Below are 18,504 nucleotides of genomic sequence, written 5' to 3'. Positions count from 1 at the left end.
TTGTACATTGGCAGTCCAAACTTAACCAATACAGACACCAGTTCGAGACTAGCGAAACGATAGAAACGATACAAGACGATGGCATCCCCAATGGCTGATGTTTACGTAAAATTGACAACGGGACGGGTTATCAGCTTCGATATGCTGCCGTCAAAAACTGTCGAAGAAATCTACCAAAAAGTCGCAGAAGAGGAAGGAGTGTCGAACAACAGAATTGTAATTAGATACACTGGAAAAGTTGTGAAAAGACAGTGTACCATAGGTTATCTTGGAATTTGCAAGGAAACTATTCTGAAATCACAGGTAGGAACAACACAAGTCGTCTGAAAGGACGCCCTCAACCAACCATGTACCAATTTGATATTCTTTTCTCTCCCCCCCCAAAAAAACTTCTAAATTGATAGTCATCTTGCAAGTTCATGTTCTGGAGACCAATTTACATCGATACACAGTGACACTGTTCTCTCGGATTGGGATAATAGAGTGGTACTATTACCTTTACTGTATCTTTTTATATATATAAAATGGAAATATACAATTTTCAAACTACTTTGACAGCAGATTTATCAAATCCCGAATAAGTATTTGGATGAGGAAATTGATTGGAATAACACCACCCCAAATCTTGTAATAGTACCACCACAAAATCTGGAAGGACATCACAATAGAATAGAAGCTGCATGACTTTTATGATTACAATTGTCACAGAAAAGTGACAAATTTTGAAGTACACAAAATGTAAAAGTGATGAAATTACCAGATCAAATCAAGCTCGTGCCAGTGGCCACACCTTGGTGAAATTGTGATTTTCACTCCCAATACTAGGTGCTTACCGTAAGATCGATGGAGATATTGATAAAGACAGAGAAAGGACCCACAATACCCTTGGCTGTTAACAACTTGACAACGCTGTCTGAAGTCAAAGATCGTATACAAGCTCAAGAAGGAATTGCACCACATAAGCAGATGCTACAGGTTTGTATATCTGTGTCTGATATGAACAATTACTATCGTCTATGTATATCTGTCTGATTTGAACAATTACTATTGTCTATGTACATTGTATATCTGTGTCTGATTTGAACAATTACTATCGTCTATGTACATCTGTGTCTGATATGAACAATTACTATCATCTATGTACATCTGTGTCTGATTTGAACAATTACTATCGTCTATGTATATGTGTGTCTGATTTGAACAATTACTATCGTCTATGTATATCTGTGTCTGATTTGAACAATTACTATCATCTATGTATATCTGTGTCTGATTTGAACAATTACTATCATCTATGTATATCTGTGTCTAATTTGAACAATTACTATCGTCTATGTACATCTGTGTCTGATTTGAACAATTACTATCATCTATGTATATCTGTGTCTGATTTGAACAATTACTATCATCTATGTATACCTGTGTCTGATTTGAACAATTACTATCGTCTATGTACATCTGTGTCTGATTTGAACAATATACTATCGTCTATGTACATCTGTGTCTGATTTGAACAATTACTATCATCTATGTACATTTGTATATCTGTGTCTGATTTGAACAATTACTATCATCTATGTATATCTGTGTCTGATTTGAACAATTACTATCATCTATGTATATCTGTGTCTGATTTGAACTATTACTATCATCTATGTACATTTGTATATCTGTGTCTGATTTGAACAATTACTATCGTCTATGTATATCTGTGTCTGATTTGAACAATTACTATCATCTATGTACATTTGTATATCTGTGTCTGATTTGAACAATTACTATCATCTATGTATATCTGTGTCTGATTTGAACAATTACTATCGTCTATGTATATGTGTGTCTGATTTGAACAATTACTATCGTCTATGTATATCTGTGTCTGATTTGAACAATTACTATCATCTATGTACATTTGTATATCTGTGTCTGATTTGAACAATTACTATCGTCTATGTATATCTGTGTCTAATTTGAACAATTACTATTGTCTATGTATACCTGTGTCTGATTTGAACAATTACTATCATCTATGTATATCTGTGTCTGATTTGAACAATTACTATCATCTATGTATATCTGTGTCTGATTTGAACAATTACTATCGTCTATGTACATCTGTGTCTGATTTGAACAATATACTATCGTCTATGTACATTTGTATATCTCTGTCTGATTTGAACAATTACTATCATCTATGTATATCTGTGTCTGATTTGAACAATTACTATCATCTATGTATATCTGTGTCTGATTTGAACAATTACTATCGTCTATGTATATCTGTGTCTGATTTGAACAATTACTATCGTCTATGTACATCTGTGTCTGATTTGAACAATTACTATCGTCTATGTACATGTGTCTGATTTGAACAATTACTATCATCTATGTATATCTGTGTCTGATTTGAACAATTACTATCGTCTATGTACATCTGTGTCTGATTTGAACAATTACTATCATCTATGGATATCTGTGTCTGATTTGAACAATTACTATTGTCTATGTATATCTGTGTCTGATTTGAACAATTACTATCATCTATGTATATCTGTGTCTGATTTGAACAATTACTATCCTCTATGTACATCTGTGTCTGATTTGAACAATTACTATCGTCTATGTACATCTGTGTCTGATTTGAACAATTACTATCGTCTATGTACATCTGTGTCTGATTTGAACAATTACTATCGTCTATGTATACCTGTGTCTGATTTGAACAATTACTATCGTCTATGGATATCTGTGTCTGATATGAACAATTACTATCATCTATGTACATCTGTGTCTGATTTGAACAATTACTATCGTCTATGGATATCTGTGTCTGATTTGAACAATTACTATCATGGATGTATACCTGTGTCTGATTTGAACAATTACTATCGTCTATGGATATATGTGTCTGATTTGAACAATTACTATCATCTATGTACATCTGTGTCTGATTTGAACAATTACTATCATCTATGTACATCTGTGTCTGATTTGAACAATTACTATCGTCTATGTACATCTGTGTCTGATTTGAACAATTACTATCGTCTATGTACATCTGTGTCTGATTTGAACAATTACTATCGTCTATGTACATCTGTGTCTGATTTGAACAATTACTATCATCTATGTACATCTGTGTCTGATTTGAACAATTACTATCATCTATGTATATGTGTCTGATTTGAACAATTACTATCATCTATGTATACCAGTGTCTGATTTCAACAATTACTATCATCTATGTATACCTGTGTCTGATTTGAACAATTACTATCGTCTATGTACATTGTATATCTGTGTCTAATTTGAACAATTACTATCATCTATGGATCAGAGATTACTTACATGTGTTACTGTACATGTACATGTGCATTACTATTGTGTATTGGTGTTTATCCTGCAGTGCGATGCTGAAAAAACATTATTGCACTCCTGTAGACAATGACTAGGTTTATATCAAATCACAAGTACTTACTTTGCTGTTTGTGCTAAACATAAGTAATAACAGAACTTGATGACACATGAATGTGCACACTCAGCATATTTTCACTTTTCATTATTGCATATTTTGTTATGTCCAGCTTTCTGGTACCACTTTAAAACCAGACTTGGAAACACTTGGCAATCTTGAAGTAACAAACGAAGCTGTGCTGAAACTAACAGTGAAAGAAGAAGTAGAAAATAACACAGAACCTGAAAATGATCAGCTTGATGAAGAAACAAGACAGGTGAGAATGAGTTGATATTTGTAAGTAAGTATGTATGTATGTGTGTGTGTGTGTGTGTGTGTGTGTGTGTGTGTGTGTGTGTGTGTGTGTGTGTGTGTGTGTATGCACATATGTATGTACGTATGTATGTATGTATGTATGTATGTATGTATGTATGTATGTATCTATGTATGTATGTAAAGTAATATCAGTAAATTAACAATGGATGTTATAAAGCTGCAGTGGATTGTATGCTCCCCAGGGAGTTGAGGAAGTGTAAAGGGCCATTGTGCCGATATAGATCCGAGCAAGGTGTAATAATTGTAAAGCGCTTTTAGCACAGAGTGGGAAAACGCTATATAAAAACTAACACTAGTATTATTATTATTACACGTACTATACATGTATGCAACATGTACATGTATAATGCGGATCATGCAACAACAGTGAGACTATGTGGTTGGAATTCTACTACACATGAAAGTGGGCTTTTTTTGAGGAAACCGAGTTTCACACATAAACCAAGTTTTCAAGGAAAATATCAATTTGAACTGAACACAACAATATTTATGTGAAAAAGCCATGCTAAGATGGAATATGAAGTTGAAGCATAACCCATTTGTGCATTAGATTTATTCAATCCAATTTAAAAGTAAAAATTTAATTTGAAATTTGAGTGTGAAATGACTTAAGTACATCGAGCGTCAGCCTTCTTCATTTCATCATATTTGTTTGAATTTGAAGATAGCCTTACTTGATCAAATTAAGTATATGAAATTGACAATCCATTTCTTTGACTTTTCTCCAAATACAGGAACTTCTTGATAATTTCGCTGCAGGTCTAACATCTGACAAAGCAGTAGAAGTGGTGTTTTCTTTTGACACAACTGGCAGTATGTATTCGTGTCTTCAACAGGTCAGTGTACAAATCAATATTCTGCCAGTGATGGCTCCTCTGAAAAGCTTCCTGAATTTGTTTTGTAAGCAAATACTTGTCACTTCTAAACATTTACTCCTGACATGCAAAGTCATCGAAGCTGAGATATCAGTATTATGCAAGAGCTGTCCAGGTTGGGTGGAAGTATCATCATCATCATCAGTTTAATCATAGACAGTGGACAGTGGAGGGGCTCCTCCACTGTCTATGATTTAATATGTAACCAAAGTTTATTTTAACCCTGCAGAGACTTCAACTTGTCTATACTACTAGTTTGACAGTTTTGGTGATTTTCAAGCAAGATAGCCATGTCTCTGGGCTAGCACTAACAGCACTTGTACAAGTTATGTTTACTGCTAAACTGCAACTTTATAATTTGAGGTCTTTTCAAGTTAGGCTGTTAGCTGGGGTTGGGGTAACTTGTCCAGACATGAAAAGGGATGACTTAACTTAAAGATTTATTATCAAAAAAGGATGGCAGTTGTCAGTAAACATGGACCATTGGTGAAAGTATAGTATAGACCAATATCAAATGCCTCACTCCCAAAGGCATATCAACTTTTAAAATACCCTTCCCACCTTCTTCCATATTGGAATTGAAAGCAGGCATATCATAAGAGGGGGAGGGGGGGGGGTTAGATGTTGAAAAGTTTTATTATATCAGTGACATATCTCAGAATCTAGATTACATCATCCTCGGACCATTTGAGAAATTTTGTCACAATCAGTAACATAGCTCCAGCTTTAGAAGTTTGTTACTCAGTGTCCCTTTTAAACATGGATAGTTCCAACATAAGAAATGTGGTACTTAATGTTCCAGCATTTTAAAAGAGTGATTTCCTTTCCCATGTCATATAGGTGAGAGACAAGATACGTGGTTGTGTGACAAAACTATTACAAGACATTCCTAGAATCAGGATAGGAATCATAGCACATGGTGATTATTGTGACCACAGTAGTGAATATGTACTCAGAAGCATTGACCTTACTTATAACGTCAATGAATTGGTCAGGTTTGCTAGTAATGTCCCTAAAACTGGTGGAGGAGATGCCCCAGAGGTAAGCCTGACTGTTGATTCATGAAATTGCCAATGTTGCCTTGAGAATGACATGTAACCTACATGTATGCTGTCATTATTATTTACAAGGTTCATTTGCAAGTTCTGTAGTATTTTTATTTAGTTCATTTTGTCCTGTCAATATATGGACAGAAAAAAAAAGTTATTTTGTTAATTTGTCAAAGTAAGGGTGCCAAAATAATCTTAATTTTTAAAGTAGTCTAATTTTGTTACAACAGAATTTTATTTGTTTTTGTATGATGGTGGATGTATGTCATGTTGTCTATTTAAGTCAAAGGAATTGTGATTGACATATATGAATCTTACAATTTCAGTGCTATGAATGGGTGCTGCGATATGCACAGAGATTAAACTGGAGTGAAGATTCTGCCAAGGCACTGGTTGTCATCGGTGATGACGTACCACATCCTAAGTCTATGACTGATCAAATGATTGACTGGCATGAAGAATTGGTGAAACTTAAAGACATGGGAGTCAAGGTAATAAGGAAAACAGTAGTGTCACCTGACATTATGAGAATTATGCAAAGAAGTGGTGTTCATGTGATGGAATTTCTGTGATAGTGAGACATAAATAGTTACAATGCAATCCAAGACATCGCAAATTCAAATCCACTTCTTGAAGCTGTCACATTTTGTGTTCTTCAGGTTACTAGTATGTAGTACACTGTAAGATACATCTTGTTGTTCAGCCATATCTGGCATGACTGTCAAATCTTACAGGCTAGTTATGTAGTGAAATTGTATAATGAATAGATGAAAATTATTAATCATAATTGTAAGATCATGATTGTGGAAATTGTTTTAATTTTTCCTATGCAATAAGTTGCATACACTTTCAGATCATGACCCCCCCCCCCCCCCCTCCACACACACACACACACACACACACACACACACACTCACACACACACACTCACTCACTCACTCACTCACTCACTCACTCACTCACACTCGCACGCGCACACACACACACTCACTCACACAAACACACACACACACTCACTCACTCACTCACTCACTCACTCACACACACACACACACACACACACTCACTCACTCACTCACACACATTTTCTAACAAACTTATATCTAGTAATCTGTGAACAACAATCTATGTCTTACATTGCTAATGCTAGAACTATAATTAGGAGACTGCCTGTTCACTGACACTGACAAAATGTATCACCCAATAACCTGAATCTGTTCTCCCCATTAGGTATATGGTGTCAAAGCACAGCATAACAGCAGTTCTACCCCATTCTATCAAGAGATAGCAGAACAGACTGGTGGGGCTTACATCCAATTTAAACATTTTTCACTGATAACTGACATGTTCCTTGCAGGTAAGCAACATTTCTCCTCAATAGTTCATAATAGTTGTTCTTATTTGCCATCTTCTCTTTTGTATAGCTAGGTCTTTAGTAATGAAACTTTTCATAACGTCCAGATCGGAAGAAAACCTTTGGCGAAATAAAAACATGACATATAATTGTCATCGGTAGGCTTGCATGGATAGTTGATACCAGGACTTGATCAACCAATTCTTATAAAACTGTCGTACATAGTACAAAAAAAATGTACATGAATGCAAGTTTCACTGTTCAACTTGACAAGTATGGTGGAAGTTATGATTTTTGCTCACACGCTCTGTGTCCTCACGTTGAGTCTGAATACAAACAGAATTTTTAAGAACATTTTAACTAACATGGACTAATCAAGTATGGAGACAGGTTGTAGGGTCGGTGTCAATAATTTCTATCAATCAAATGTGTGATGAACATTAAGCATTTCAAGACAAGTTTGTTTGTTTGTTGTCTCTTTACAGTTTGTTACAAGGAGTCAGGAAATGAACAGTTGCAGGCATATTGTGAGGTGGTGAAAACTGAGGGTAGGATGACAGAAGACATGGCAGAGATATTCCAGCAGCTTGAAGAAAAACCTAAGATGGAGGAGGAGGAGGAGGAGGAGGAGAAGCAGGAAGCAGAAAAGGTAGGAGTTAGTCTATATAGTGAATGAAATATCACCATGGAAGTTAGACAAATTCTTTGTCTTGATCCTTCCACTAAATTGAGGTATCATAGTATTGAATGACTAGTTGTAAAATACTATTACATTCGCAATTAGTGGTGGGAGAATGATTTTATTCCGTATATTTTCCTAAGTTGTGTATCATTTTGATCGCAACTGTGTGACATGGAAAAGACAATGAAACAGTCATGAAATCAACAGAGTGTTGCGTTTGAGTAGACGTTATGGCGTTTGATCACATCTAAGCTACATGTATTTTGTTTATTTTACCAAGCCATTGTCATTGCATGTTCTTGGACAGCGGTATCAAACTAAGTCAAAGGTCACAATCTTTTGTCACACGATGTATTTCTTACGAAGAGTTCATAGAAGTTTTGTAGTCTGAAAATCATTATGACCATTACAAAGCTGTCTTTGACTAAATTTCACGTCATTTCTGTCATCATCTCGAAAAATGTAGCCGGAGAAATGACAAGAGTACATGTAGGCGGGTACTTTCTCCAGCGTCCGGCTTATAATGAAACCCCTGATACATACATACATACATACATATATATACAACAGTATATATCAGTAATAACTATGGAATGAGTGACAGCCAAGTTGAGTTTTAATATACTCTTTTGCCATCATCATACATATTTATACTTATGTTATATTTCCATTCAATATTGACCTGCAGGCAAGTCGGTATGTAAAGCAAGCATGGTGGGATCCATCATTAGACAATGGTCACACTCAGTATAGTTATAACGCTGACAAGGATAAATGGAGTGCATTCTTTGTTTCCAGGATAGGTAGGTGTACACGATTACTGACATTTCTAAGTTTTTCTGATAAGACGAATTGCAGTCTCTGTACCTGGAGGGGGTGGGGAGGGGATTGGGTATTTGTACACAAAAAACTACAAGTTTGAGAAAACAGGAATATTGATGGTATGGGATGTAGCAGTAATATTGTTAGGGCAACAGCATCCCATTTCATAGTATCTGGCACACTGTGATTACAGAGACCCAAAGAACACTATTGTTCACATCTCCAGTAAACTTAAATCGAGATACTTAATTCAGAGATTCATTTCCACAAATGATAGTTAACGTCAGTTTATGGAAAACGTCATATAATGTCTGTATACATCCCAATACATACCAACATCTGAATGTATAAGGACTTCCTTTTGTGCCTACTTGCTTCTACAATGGAATGTATTTGCTCCCCTTTGAAATGGTACCCAGTGCATAAGTGTGTCTGATATCATGAAATAAGACACTATTTCCTAAAATGTTGTAAATAAAGTACCAGTGGTTGGGGTGGATGGGTGGGAGAAAGACATTGAGGGACATCTTGGATGATAGAGGGGGGAAGGCTGATAGAATAATATCATAACCATTATATCAAAGATACAAATGTAGAGATGTTATGTCAGAGAAACAGTAGCATGCCTGTCAAGTTTACGTGCATCTAACTTTGGCAAAATAAATAAACAAAGAATTGAGAAGCTGACAGTGCAACCACCATGATCAATTCTCACAATAAATACATTTTCAATAATAGAATTTAATCCAATTTCAGTCCTTTTAATGTTTATTATTTGTACATTGAACATTTTAAATAACCTGAGTAAAAATACTGTGATGTTTGTGGTAAGGTAGGTAGAGAACCCTACCAACAGACAAAATACATGTACTCTGTAAGGCACATATCAATCACTCCTTCTCCTTGGAAAGATCAAGACTGCTGAGGGCAAAGCAACACAACGTATCTTACAGTCTAACATACATGTAGTCTTTAGGTATGTAGTGTCGGGGCACCCCCCCCCCCCCCCACACACACACACACACACACACACACACACACATCAGTCAATCCCTCTCATTGGAAAGATCAAGCCTGCTGAGGGCAAAGTGACATAACATACTTTACAGTCTAAAATACATGTAGCCAAACAAAAAAGTCAACTTGTTATTGATGAGCATTTAGTTACTTTTCTGTTTACTCTGTAGAGTAAAGTGAATTACTTTTTCTGTTCTTGATAAATATTTGTAATAACTGAGTTTTAACCTGTTCTTTAATTTCCATTTATAGGTACTGACCATAAAAAAGAATCCACGGAAACAAAAAGAACATTTTCTTTAAGGAAATCCAAGAAAATGAAAGCATACAGCAGTGTTCCACTAAAACAGAACAAGAAGAGTTGTGTGATACAGTGAAACTATCAAAGTAGCATCATCGCATTTTGTGTTAAATCAGAAAGGCCATACTGATGTAACACTTCAAGCTCCACAAATCATCAACCGCTGTGAATAGTGTGCAAAGATGTATCCTGGTGACTTTTTAAAATAGAAAATCGTAACATATAACACACCTTATATGTGTTAAAACCTTTAGTATCTGATAGCCTGTGTCAAAACCTTTAGACAGTGGAAAACAATACACTTTGTTTTCCAACACACACACAAACTGTTTTCTTACAAATCGTGTGGGCATTTTGAGTGATATTATAAATCTTGTACCCATTTCAGTTTATGTTTCATCAGTATTAATTTTTTTCCCATTGAAGAATGGCACCAGAAATTTTCCTGTGTATTGTATCACCAAATTATTATTCAGCCATTTATTTTGAGTTGCATTCGATAAAGTAGATTTCCATATTACAGTAAGATGCACAAAATAGCTTTTGCAATCATTCATTTGTCATTGAACTTGTTCATAATTAGTTATGAAGTAATCATTGCATTCTATATATGATTGTAGATTTCCTATATCAAATCGTTGTGATGTCTTCTCTGCAAACAGCACAGTTCTAGAAGTTAAATAAGAAGAACTAAGTCAAGAACAAACAATAAACTATTAGTAAACTGGCACACTTTTGGAAAAATATGTACAGGAAAATATACCTTTAAATTTCACAGTTAAAAATAAAACTACATGTATCTGAACATCTAACAATATTGTGTTTTGATATTGAGGGATTCAAAGGGAAATAATTGAGCATTGCAGAATATTTGTCAATCTGATGAGGATCGTCGACCAAGACTGATCGAATGCCCAATGCTAAAAAACTTGTGTGTTATAAACTTTGTAAATGATTGTAGAGCAGTTCTGATAATTGGCTAAAGTTACATTACACAGTAATATTTTATCTGTTCCTGTCAACAGGCCTTCTCAAACTGTCTGTATGTATGTGAAACCTTACTTATATGTAAATTACTTTGGTTGTGTTATCATAATAGTATTATATCATGTATCGTGAAGGTTATAACACACAAGTAGAACAGTGAATTCTTAATCTATCCTCGTTGATTTTCCTCATCAGGATAATAAATTCTATAGTTACCACTAACATCTGATAGTTACAATTGATGTATTTATTTACTTTCCATCCTAGTCAGCATATTCAAGAACAAGAACTTTCAGTATTTTGATAATAACAGAGTTTCTGTAATAAATATAGCATGTTTTACCATACTCGGACCAAGTTATTGTCTTTGAACAGAATATATGTATAATATATCCTGGTAGTTCTACATCGTGACAACCTTTGTCTACGTCACTGGTATTGAAGTGCTCCAAATATGATTCACAATTTGCCAAATCACTGTTATTTTTCCCGATTTTAAAATAAATTATGGTTGAGGGGGTATAATTATATTATTCCCCAATATATTTCTTCATTCAGCCAGAAAATACTAATGACCTAAGGTTTGTAACTAATCATCTAGCGACTGATAGTGACATGGCACTTGTATTTTCCTTAGAGAAAAATATTGGGGAATAATGTTTTATTCAGTACTTTGACACAAAATTCAAACAAACATTTACCTGTCCGTTATATATTTCACAAAGTGTCCTGGTGCATCTCTCAATACTAGTGGTTTATCCTGTCAGGGGGTACAAGTAATACAGTATGGTGAACTTCAAAGTTTTAATAAAAAGACAAAGAAAATGTAAAATTCAAAGAGACTGAGTAGTAGGGAACTTACCGTGTGGTCATGTAGGAAAGTTTCCAACATGTTGAGAACTTCTTTGGAATAAATATAAAAACAGGGACACTAGACAACCAAGGAAATAGAGAACAGAATTTAATTGAATTAAGTCTCACAGTTTTGTATCTCTTTAACATTTAATGTTGTAATAAAATAAAATCTACATTTACATTACCAGTTAGAGATAATTGTGGTTAACTCTGACTAATAGAAGATGTATTTGTCCTGTTGATTGTAAGATATATAATAACACTTAAACACTGGTAGATGTTCCCTACCCAAGATACACTTATACAAATTGTAGCTTTACACTTTTTGTCCATATCAGAGTACCGTTGAATTCTACTGATCTATGAATCGGTTTGGGAAGACTTCACAACTTAATATTGACCTCTAGATGGTGCTGTAATCTGGGCTTGCATAGTCTATATCATGTCTGTGTCTTGTCTCTTAAATTGCTGGATTCAAACTTTGGTGCATTGTCTGCTGCCAAGTTTCTGTCACAGAAGAATTCTTCTGTCTAGTCACAGTTTGTCTTGCCTTTGTGAATACTTACTGCTTTTCTTGACGGTGTATCCTCTGGGTTTGGTTTTTCTAAAAATGTCACAACTTTATTCTCCTCATCTATTTCAAGAATTCCATGTCTATGTGTTTCTGTAAAACCATAAACATTGGCCATTTCTTACTTAACAAATCCGGTGATAACTTTGGACAGCACTTCTTTCCAAAGTATTGATTTCAGAGGAACTAGACTTAAAAACAATGCTATCTTTCATAGAAAACAATGAGTCTTACAGCGTGATGGATTGGCATAGCTGAAACTGGCTTTGCTATATTTAGATAAGTTACTTTGATACACATTGTCACCTGCATTGCAACCATTGTACAGTCTGAGTATAAGTGAAATGTTTCTCCAATTTTCATTGAATGACTTGCACTTTACACTAGCTATCACTTACCATCATCATTGCATTCATTATACAGTACAAGTGAAGTGTTTCCTTGATTGTCATTGTATCCCTTATATTTCGTTATTATTTCTTGTAGGCTGAAGTCACTGCCAAACAATGTATCACTATGAATGTAGACAAACAAATAAAATAAAATAATTAATTAGTAACTTCATAGTGTTATAGAGAACCAAGTAAAATCTACCTGCATTCCTCAGATATCTTACTCATTTTGCACACCAAGAAGATAACACAATTAATTAACCCCCCCCCCCCTTATGAATTATTATGACAAATGTATATTTTGTTTGGTTTAGTTGTTATAAAAGAATAATATCTAAATCCTACCCTCCAATGACAATCAATGACTCCTGAATATCAAACTGAGTGACAGCTAAGTGTATACATGCCACAGCACCAAGTCTTGTCTGTAAATGAAGAGAAAGATCATACATTTCATAACAGCTATAGCTATACATACACAATATGATAGCCTAGACTTGCTGGATTTCTAATCTAGCGACTTGACATCAACGCCAAACTTGAGGAGTTTTTCTGCACTAAATGTCAAACTAAGAAGCCGTAGAAATAAATGAACTATGTTAACAACAGTCTGTTGTAGTCCATCACATATTGACATGCACTGCTACTTCATTCAAACAGCTATGTTTACAAAACTATTTATGTTTACCACATAGTCATTATGTTTACAACCTGGAGTTAATTAAAGCCGTGCAGGTCACATGCAGGTCACATGTGAACACAAGAACATCATCGGTTTATATTAATGCTCCAATTAAATGAATTTAATACAGGTCTAGATGGTTAAATTTCAAATTCAGAACTGATTTCGATACAGAAAAAGTCATGGAGCTTGGCAATGATGGAAGGTAATGCCATTTGACAAGTCTCTGGGCTAGTTATATCATACAGACTTGAAGATTACTATTGCTGTATAGAATCATTTCTATCATCATGGTGAAAAATGATGATGAATTTAGTTGGAGAGAGTATACAAGGAGCTGACATTTCTAATCTTTACAAATCACACAACCTGTATCTGCCAGTGTCATTTACAACTGTCTGTGCAGTTATACCTCAAATTCTGGCTTGTGAAATACATCAATTGGACATTTTCTGTCTCTCATCCTTTCTCTCCCTCTTGTTAGGATTATGACCTCCACTAAATGCAAAATTATAATATTACTGATATATTATCCCATATTGTTTATCGTATCTGAAATAAATAATCAAACAATGTACCTCATTTGATGTTGTGTTGTCATTTAATATCTTCACATTTGGAAAGTTTTTGGCCCACTCTTCAAATTGGTTATAATAAAAACCATTTGTCTGCCAAATTCACAAAAAAAGAATTATTCTTGTGTATGAAAATGACTCGTAAAATGATTGTAAACTTCACATGACATTGACAATGTATAAATGAGCATCACTGCTTCAGAACACTTTAAAGTAAGATGTACTGGTAGTGATCTTGAATTAGACAAATTAACATGATATATAACATATAGATCTTGGAGCAGACAGGGTCTACTACATACAGCAGGAGAAATATAGCTTTAAACGACACTTTTTGTGCCACCGTTTGTAATTTATGATTACATCCCTCATGACTGACAACAATAACAAAAGTAGTAAAAATACTGTAAACAAGAAACTGCTTCCTTTTACTTTACTGAAGGCCCCAATAACTGTGACTGCAACTTCTTTTTTTTAATTTTTTTTTTACATGCATCCCATGTTGTTGTATTATTATTTGAAGTTGTACTGGTATACAGAGCTGCAGGTCTGTCTACTGGCTGAATCTCGAAAATGCTGCTCCACTTGTTCACAAACAATCTACAATAAATAAGCACAGTCGTATATATGTCACTTCAAAAATTTAACACTAGATGTAAAAAATTAAAAACTTCAAAACAGTAAAATTTCAGCTAGGGCATAATTACCACCACAAAAACTTGTGTATTCTCTCCTAATTCAATACATGTAGTGATGAGTTTCATCCAGTGTGTAACCAATGGAAGGCCTCCAACTGGAAGCAATGGTTTGGCTATATTGGATAAATGGGTATATTTTCCTGTTTTGTCATTGTGTATGTCTTTCTGGAGTCGTGTTCCATAACCAGCAGCAAGGATAAGTATCTTCATTTGAATAATGACCAGTTATCCAAGACTATCGATATTAAAATATGACAAATTAATAATATGAATATTTAACAAAATAACATTTTATGCTTTATATTATAATGAAAATTCATTCAAAATCAGTTTTCATTAGGCCTAAAATAATTGTTTGGTTCCAGTTACCCAACCCCACCTAGTTTTTCACTGCCGACCCTAAACTTTTTTTTTTTTACATATTCAAGGAAAAAATAATAAAATTGCGAAAATTGTGAAGTCTCGCAAGAAATGGAAAGTGGAAGCGGAAACTGACATCAAAAACAATGTAGAAGTGTTCTTCCAATCTGTAATGGCTGTACATCTGATGAGAAGAAACCAATAATACAGAGACCCTATGGAGAAACACAGAAAACATAACTACCTGAATTAGACACTCACATATGGAAAAAAATATATATAAAAAATAATATAAAAAATCTACCTACCCTACCTATTCTAACATAATCGAACCACACAATTTTTTTTGTTAGGCCTCGTATAGTATACTATATATGATATAGTGTAGTGTAGTAATATAGTATAGTACAGCTAGCTATACAGTATAGTATACACTTACATTAGTACAGTACAGTACAGTACATATTGACCTCCACCTTCAATCAGCTGCCAGACGGGATGGCAGACGACGTCCCTTTTATAAGTTTTAAGTAGGTCTACTGCCACATACCGTCGAAACATCAAATGCTTTCTTTTTTTCTTTATCCCGTCGTTGGCGGCTTACATTGAACGCGGGCCAATAAAGAGTGCGTAAGCTCTCCACATGACAGTCAGTCATCCAATCAATACGACCGTTTCATACGGTCTATTTTATGTTTCACTCATGTCCGTAAACTGAGTGTTGTCAAGACTAAGTAATACATGCTGCTACCGAAGATGTAGGACACCTACTGATTATTTTCACAGCGTCAGGTAGCAGCTGCTAATTTCGACAGCTTTTAATTTTAGTGAAGAATGGAGCCACTTCAAATTATCATTCAGTCTTGAACCATCAAAATTGCACGTTTGTTATCATAATTTACAGGTAAGTTTACGCCTGAGCGACCATGAAAACATAACACCTGGTCTGTTGGTGGCTTGTTGACTCGAGACGTTACAACGGTAATGGTCTGTTTTTTAATTTCCCGTTGTCACACTACGTTGTCACACCTTTCCCCGTTGTTGCTTTGTTGAAGAATACTAAAAGTAGTTGTACTAGCGAGCGTTACGAAGGTGAAAGCTTCTTTCGGTCTATTTCCCACCATTGCTACAATATCGATCGTATCTAACGTTACTAATAAGGTACGTATATTTAGCCAGTGTCAGTGCTAAGTAAACGATCGTATATAACGTACACCGGCAAGTTGTTCGTCATATGGGATAACTGCTATCCGTAAGTTAGTGTCACGGATTCCTTGACATCGTAGTTCTTCGTATAAACGATGAAATTATTTAAATTTCAGCTCATTTACACTTCCATGATCAAGATTTACACCAAATGCAAACAATTATTTTAAAAAGAGATCGTTAAAAAAAGAATTAAAAGTGTTACAATAAAAAACATTCATAACAGTCCTGATATTAGATGCAGGCATTTTGACATTTTAATGAAATTGATTATGGACTCCTCCCTCCAAAACAATGTAACTAGTACACCTAACATACTGGCACGGATTAAGGATTATGATTTCAGATATCAGATTAAATTGATCAGATTGATTTATTGACCTGTGGTGATCGATGTAAACATTTTCAAGCCTGACCAGCAGCAATCAACCAGTGTAGAGACTGGACAAAATTTTGATCTTAACGGAATGTTGACAGTTTTCATGAAAAAGTTTATCAGTAATATCTATATCACCAATGGAAATATACTGATTGAAACCAGTGTATAATCTATGTTGAAACAAAAAAAATATTTAAACAAATTCCTGAAATGTAGCAAAGCATTGTGGAGTAGCCAGTTGTTTTTGCCTGCTACTGGTCCTTATCAACAGCCCTGACTATGTAAGGTTGTGCTAGTATTGTTTCGGTGACTAAATAAGTCACCATGTTTGGTATGTTAACTTAACACATATTAAAGTTGTAGATAATTATGTGTTCCACCATGTTCATATTTTCAATTTCATGGCCACATTTCACATTTGACCTGCTACTTTCAAATCTAGCTACATCTTGGGATTCCCTAGTAGCCCAGAGATTTGACATGGTCTAACCATCTCAGCTTGTGGTTTGAAAAGTAGGCTTGATATAGTGAGACTAAAACAAGTCTTTGACCTAAATTTTACATTTTATGTAGAAGAGAGTGCACAGCCATGGCCAGAGCCAAGTACCTCAGTGTCACTATGGTTGCAAATATACATCCCTAGAAACTTTCAGATAAACCTGAATTAAGAGGGGGTGAAGCTTGTTTTATATCCAGGTATTTGTTTATGAGAATACCATGAATTTGAATAGTGAGGGATTGTATTAGAACTTAGAAGTGTGTGGATTGTAGGCCTTGTTCATAGTAACATATACAGTAGTGAAGTAGACCAGTCATTGAAATAGTCCACACAAATAACTTAATATTTTCATGAGAAATTAAATTATATGGTCTATTGTTTAACTTTCTTTGTATATACTGATAACTCTCATCAAGTTTTATTATTTGTTTGTTATATTTTTAGGTTATTGTTGGATAGACATCACCATGACAACCCATAAGGACAATAAGCATGACAAGAAGGACAGCTTAGGAGGTGGTGATGATGCAGCCTTTGCTGCCCAAGCCACCGCCAACAGAATAGCAGCAGCCTTTTTTGAGAAATTTGAAAGAGCAGAAGTACAGGAAATGCTTGCATACACCTCCTATCATTGGTACTTGTCAGCTGATGAGTTCAAAGTACCGATAGATCCCCCTAAAGGCCTGATTGCATCAATGAAACCAGTGTCAGAAAACCATTGCGTCTTTCTAATGCCAGTACGAGATGACATACAACCGTTAGATTTTCGAGAAATTCATCAAATTGTGAGAGATTTAGTGATAGGAATCTATTGTCTAAATCAAACACCGTGCATATCATTAGATGCTAATTTTGATCAGAGTACATCTTGTCAATTACCCCCAGCATACAATGACACTAGGGTAGGACAACTCCTAATACATGTAGACTATATGATGAAAGCACTTTGGCATGGTGCTTATTTCCCCAAAGATAAGAGGACAAAGTTTTCAGAGCGTTGGCGGTCTAGCTTAGACGTCAACGCCAATGGCAAGCCTGAAACTAAGAAGACCATAATGACAGAGTTCACCGCAGCAGGTTTGTGGTTGTCAGATCTTAGTAGTTCGTTCTTGCCGTGTTGTGTCGTGTTTCTATTCTGTCGACAATGTACAATACTATGGGTATCACTGCTGATTTCAAAGCCGGTATAAAACTACTGACATGCTGCTTTCTCATAAAGCATCAACTAATGAAACTTACTAACAACAAAGTTACATATGCTGAAATGCTTTAGTTGTGATTGAATTATGTGTGCACAATGCTAAGGGGTGGTCTCAAATTATTTCTGATATATAAATATTATTAGTACAACCATTGAAGTATTTCGATGTTGAGTGATCTAATAAATGGCATGCACCAAATCAATATATA

The 18,504-nt window shown here is 34.9% G+C and overlaps 3 protein-coding genes across 3 annotated transcripts in view; 2 read left to right on the top strand and 1 right to left on the bottom strand.

The window, feature by feature from the left end:
- The first annotated feature begins 55 nt into the window (after positions 1 to 55).
- LOC144434420 (uncharacterized) lies at positions 56 to 10,654 on the top strand. The gene is made up of 10 exons (XM_078122871.1): positions 56 to 303; positions 826 to 975; positions 3,585 to 3,731; positions 4,525 to 4,626; positions 5,506 to 5,706; positions 6,041 to 6,205; positions 6,945 to 7,071; positions 7,554 to 7,717; positions 8,439 to 8,553; positions 9,842 to 10,654. The coding sequence occupies exons 1-10, from the start codon at positions 79 to 81 to the stop codon at positions 9,964 to 9,966; spliced, it is 1,521 nt and encodes a 506-aa protein (XP_077978997.1). The 5' UTR covers positions 56 to 78; the 3' UTR covers positions 9,967 to 10,654.
- Positions 10,451 to 14,324, bottom strand: LOC144434419 (UTP--glucose-1-phosphate uridylyltransferase-like). The gene is made up of 8 exons (XM_078122870.1): positions 14,316 to 14,324; positions 13,956 to 14,045; positions 13,041 to 13,120; positions 12,702 to 12,817; positions 12,299 to 12,396; positions 11,740 to 11,808; positions 11,579 to 11,637; positions 10,451 to 10,559 (listed from the first exon to the last, which is right to left on the bottom strand). Exons 1-8 carry the CDS (start codon positions 14,322 to 14,324, stop codon positions 10,451 to 10,453), a joined length of 630 nt encoding a protein of 209 aa, XP_077978996.1.
- Positions 14,325 to 15,699: 1,375 nt separating this feature from the next.
- LOC144433682 (ankyrin and armadillo repeat-containing protein-like) overlaps positions 15,700 to 18,504 on the top strand; it is a 36,267-nt gene continuing 33,462 nt past the window's right edge. Inside the window, exons 1-2 of the mRNA XM_078122033.1 lie at positions 15,700 to 15,914; positions 17,539 to 18,171. Of these exons, the coding sequence (XP_077978159.1) occupies positions 17,562 to 18,171 (610 nt within the window). The 5' untranslated portion in view covers positions 15,700 to 15,914; positions 17,539 to 17,561. The remainder of the gene's footprint in view (positions 15,915 to 17,538; positions 18,172 to 18,504) is intronic.

Source organism: Glandiceps talaboti, chromosome 4 (genome assembly GCF_964340395.1).
Source record: "Glandiceps talaboti chromosome 4, keGlaTala1.1, whole genome shotgun sequence".
NCBI lineage: Eukaryota > Metazoa > Hemichordata > Enteropneusta > Spengelidae > Glandiceps > Glandiceps talaboti.
The sequence above is the reverse complement of the archived record's forward strand: the minus strand, read 5'-3'. Positions and strand labels throughout refer to the sequence as shown.

What these genes read in the sequence shown, in the direction of transcription:
- LOC144434420 (XM_078122871.1), top strand. Translation starts at nt 79, where the DNA reads ATGGCATCCCCAATGGCTGATGTTTACGTAAAATTGACAACGGGACGG. An exon ending in CACATAAGCAGATGCTACAG is followed by an intron (nt 976 to 3,584) that starts GTTTGTATATCT and finishes TGTTATGTCCAG; the next exon opens with CTTTCTGGTACCACTTTAAA. An exon ending in AGAAGCAGGAAGCAGAAAAG is followed by an intron (nt 7,718 to 8,438) that starts GTAGGAGTTAGT and finishes ATTGACCTGCAG; the next exon opens with GCAAGTCGGTATGTAAAGCA.
- LOC144434419 (XM_078122870.1), bottom strand. An exon ending in TCATTGATTGTCATTGGAGG is followed by an intron (nt 12,818 to 13,040) that starts GTAGGATTTAGA and finishes CTACATTCATAG; the next exon opens with TGATACATTGTTTGGCAGTG. An exon ending in GTGAAATATATAACGGACAG is followed by an intron (nt 10,560 to 11,578) that starts GTAAATGTTTGT and finishes TTTAACTTCTAG; the next exon opens with AACTGTGCTGTTTGCAGAGA.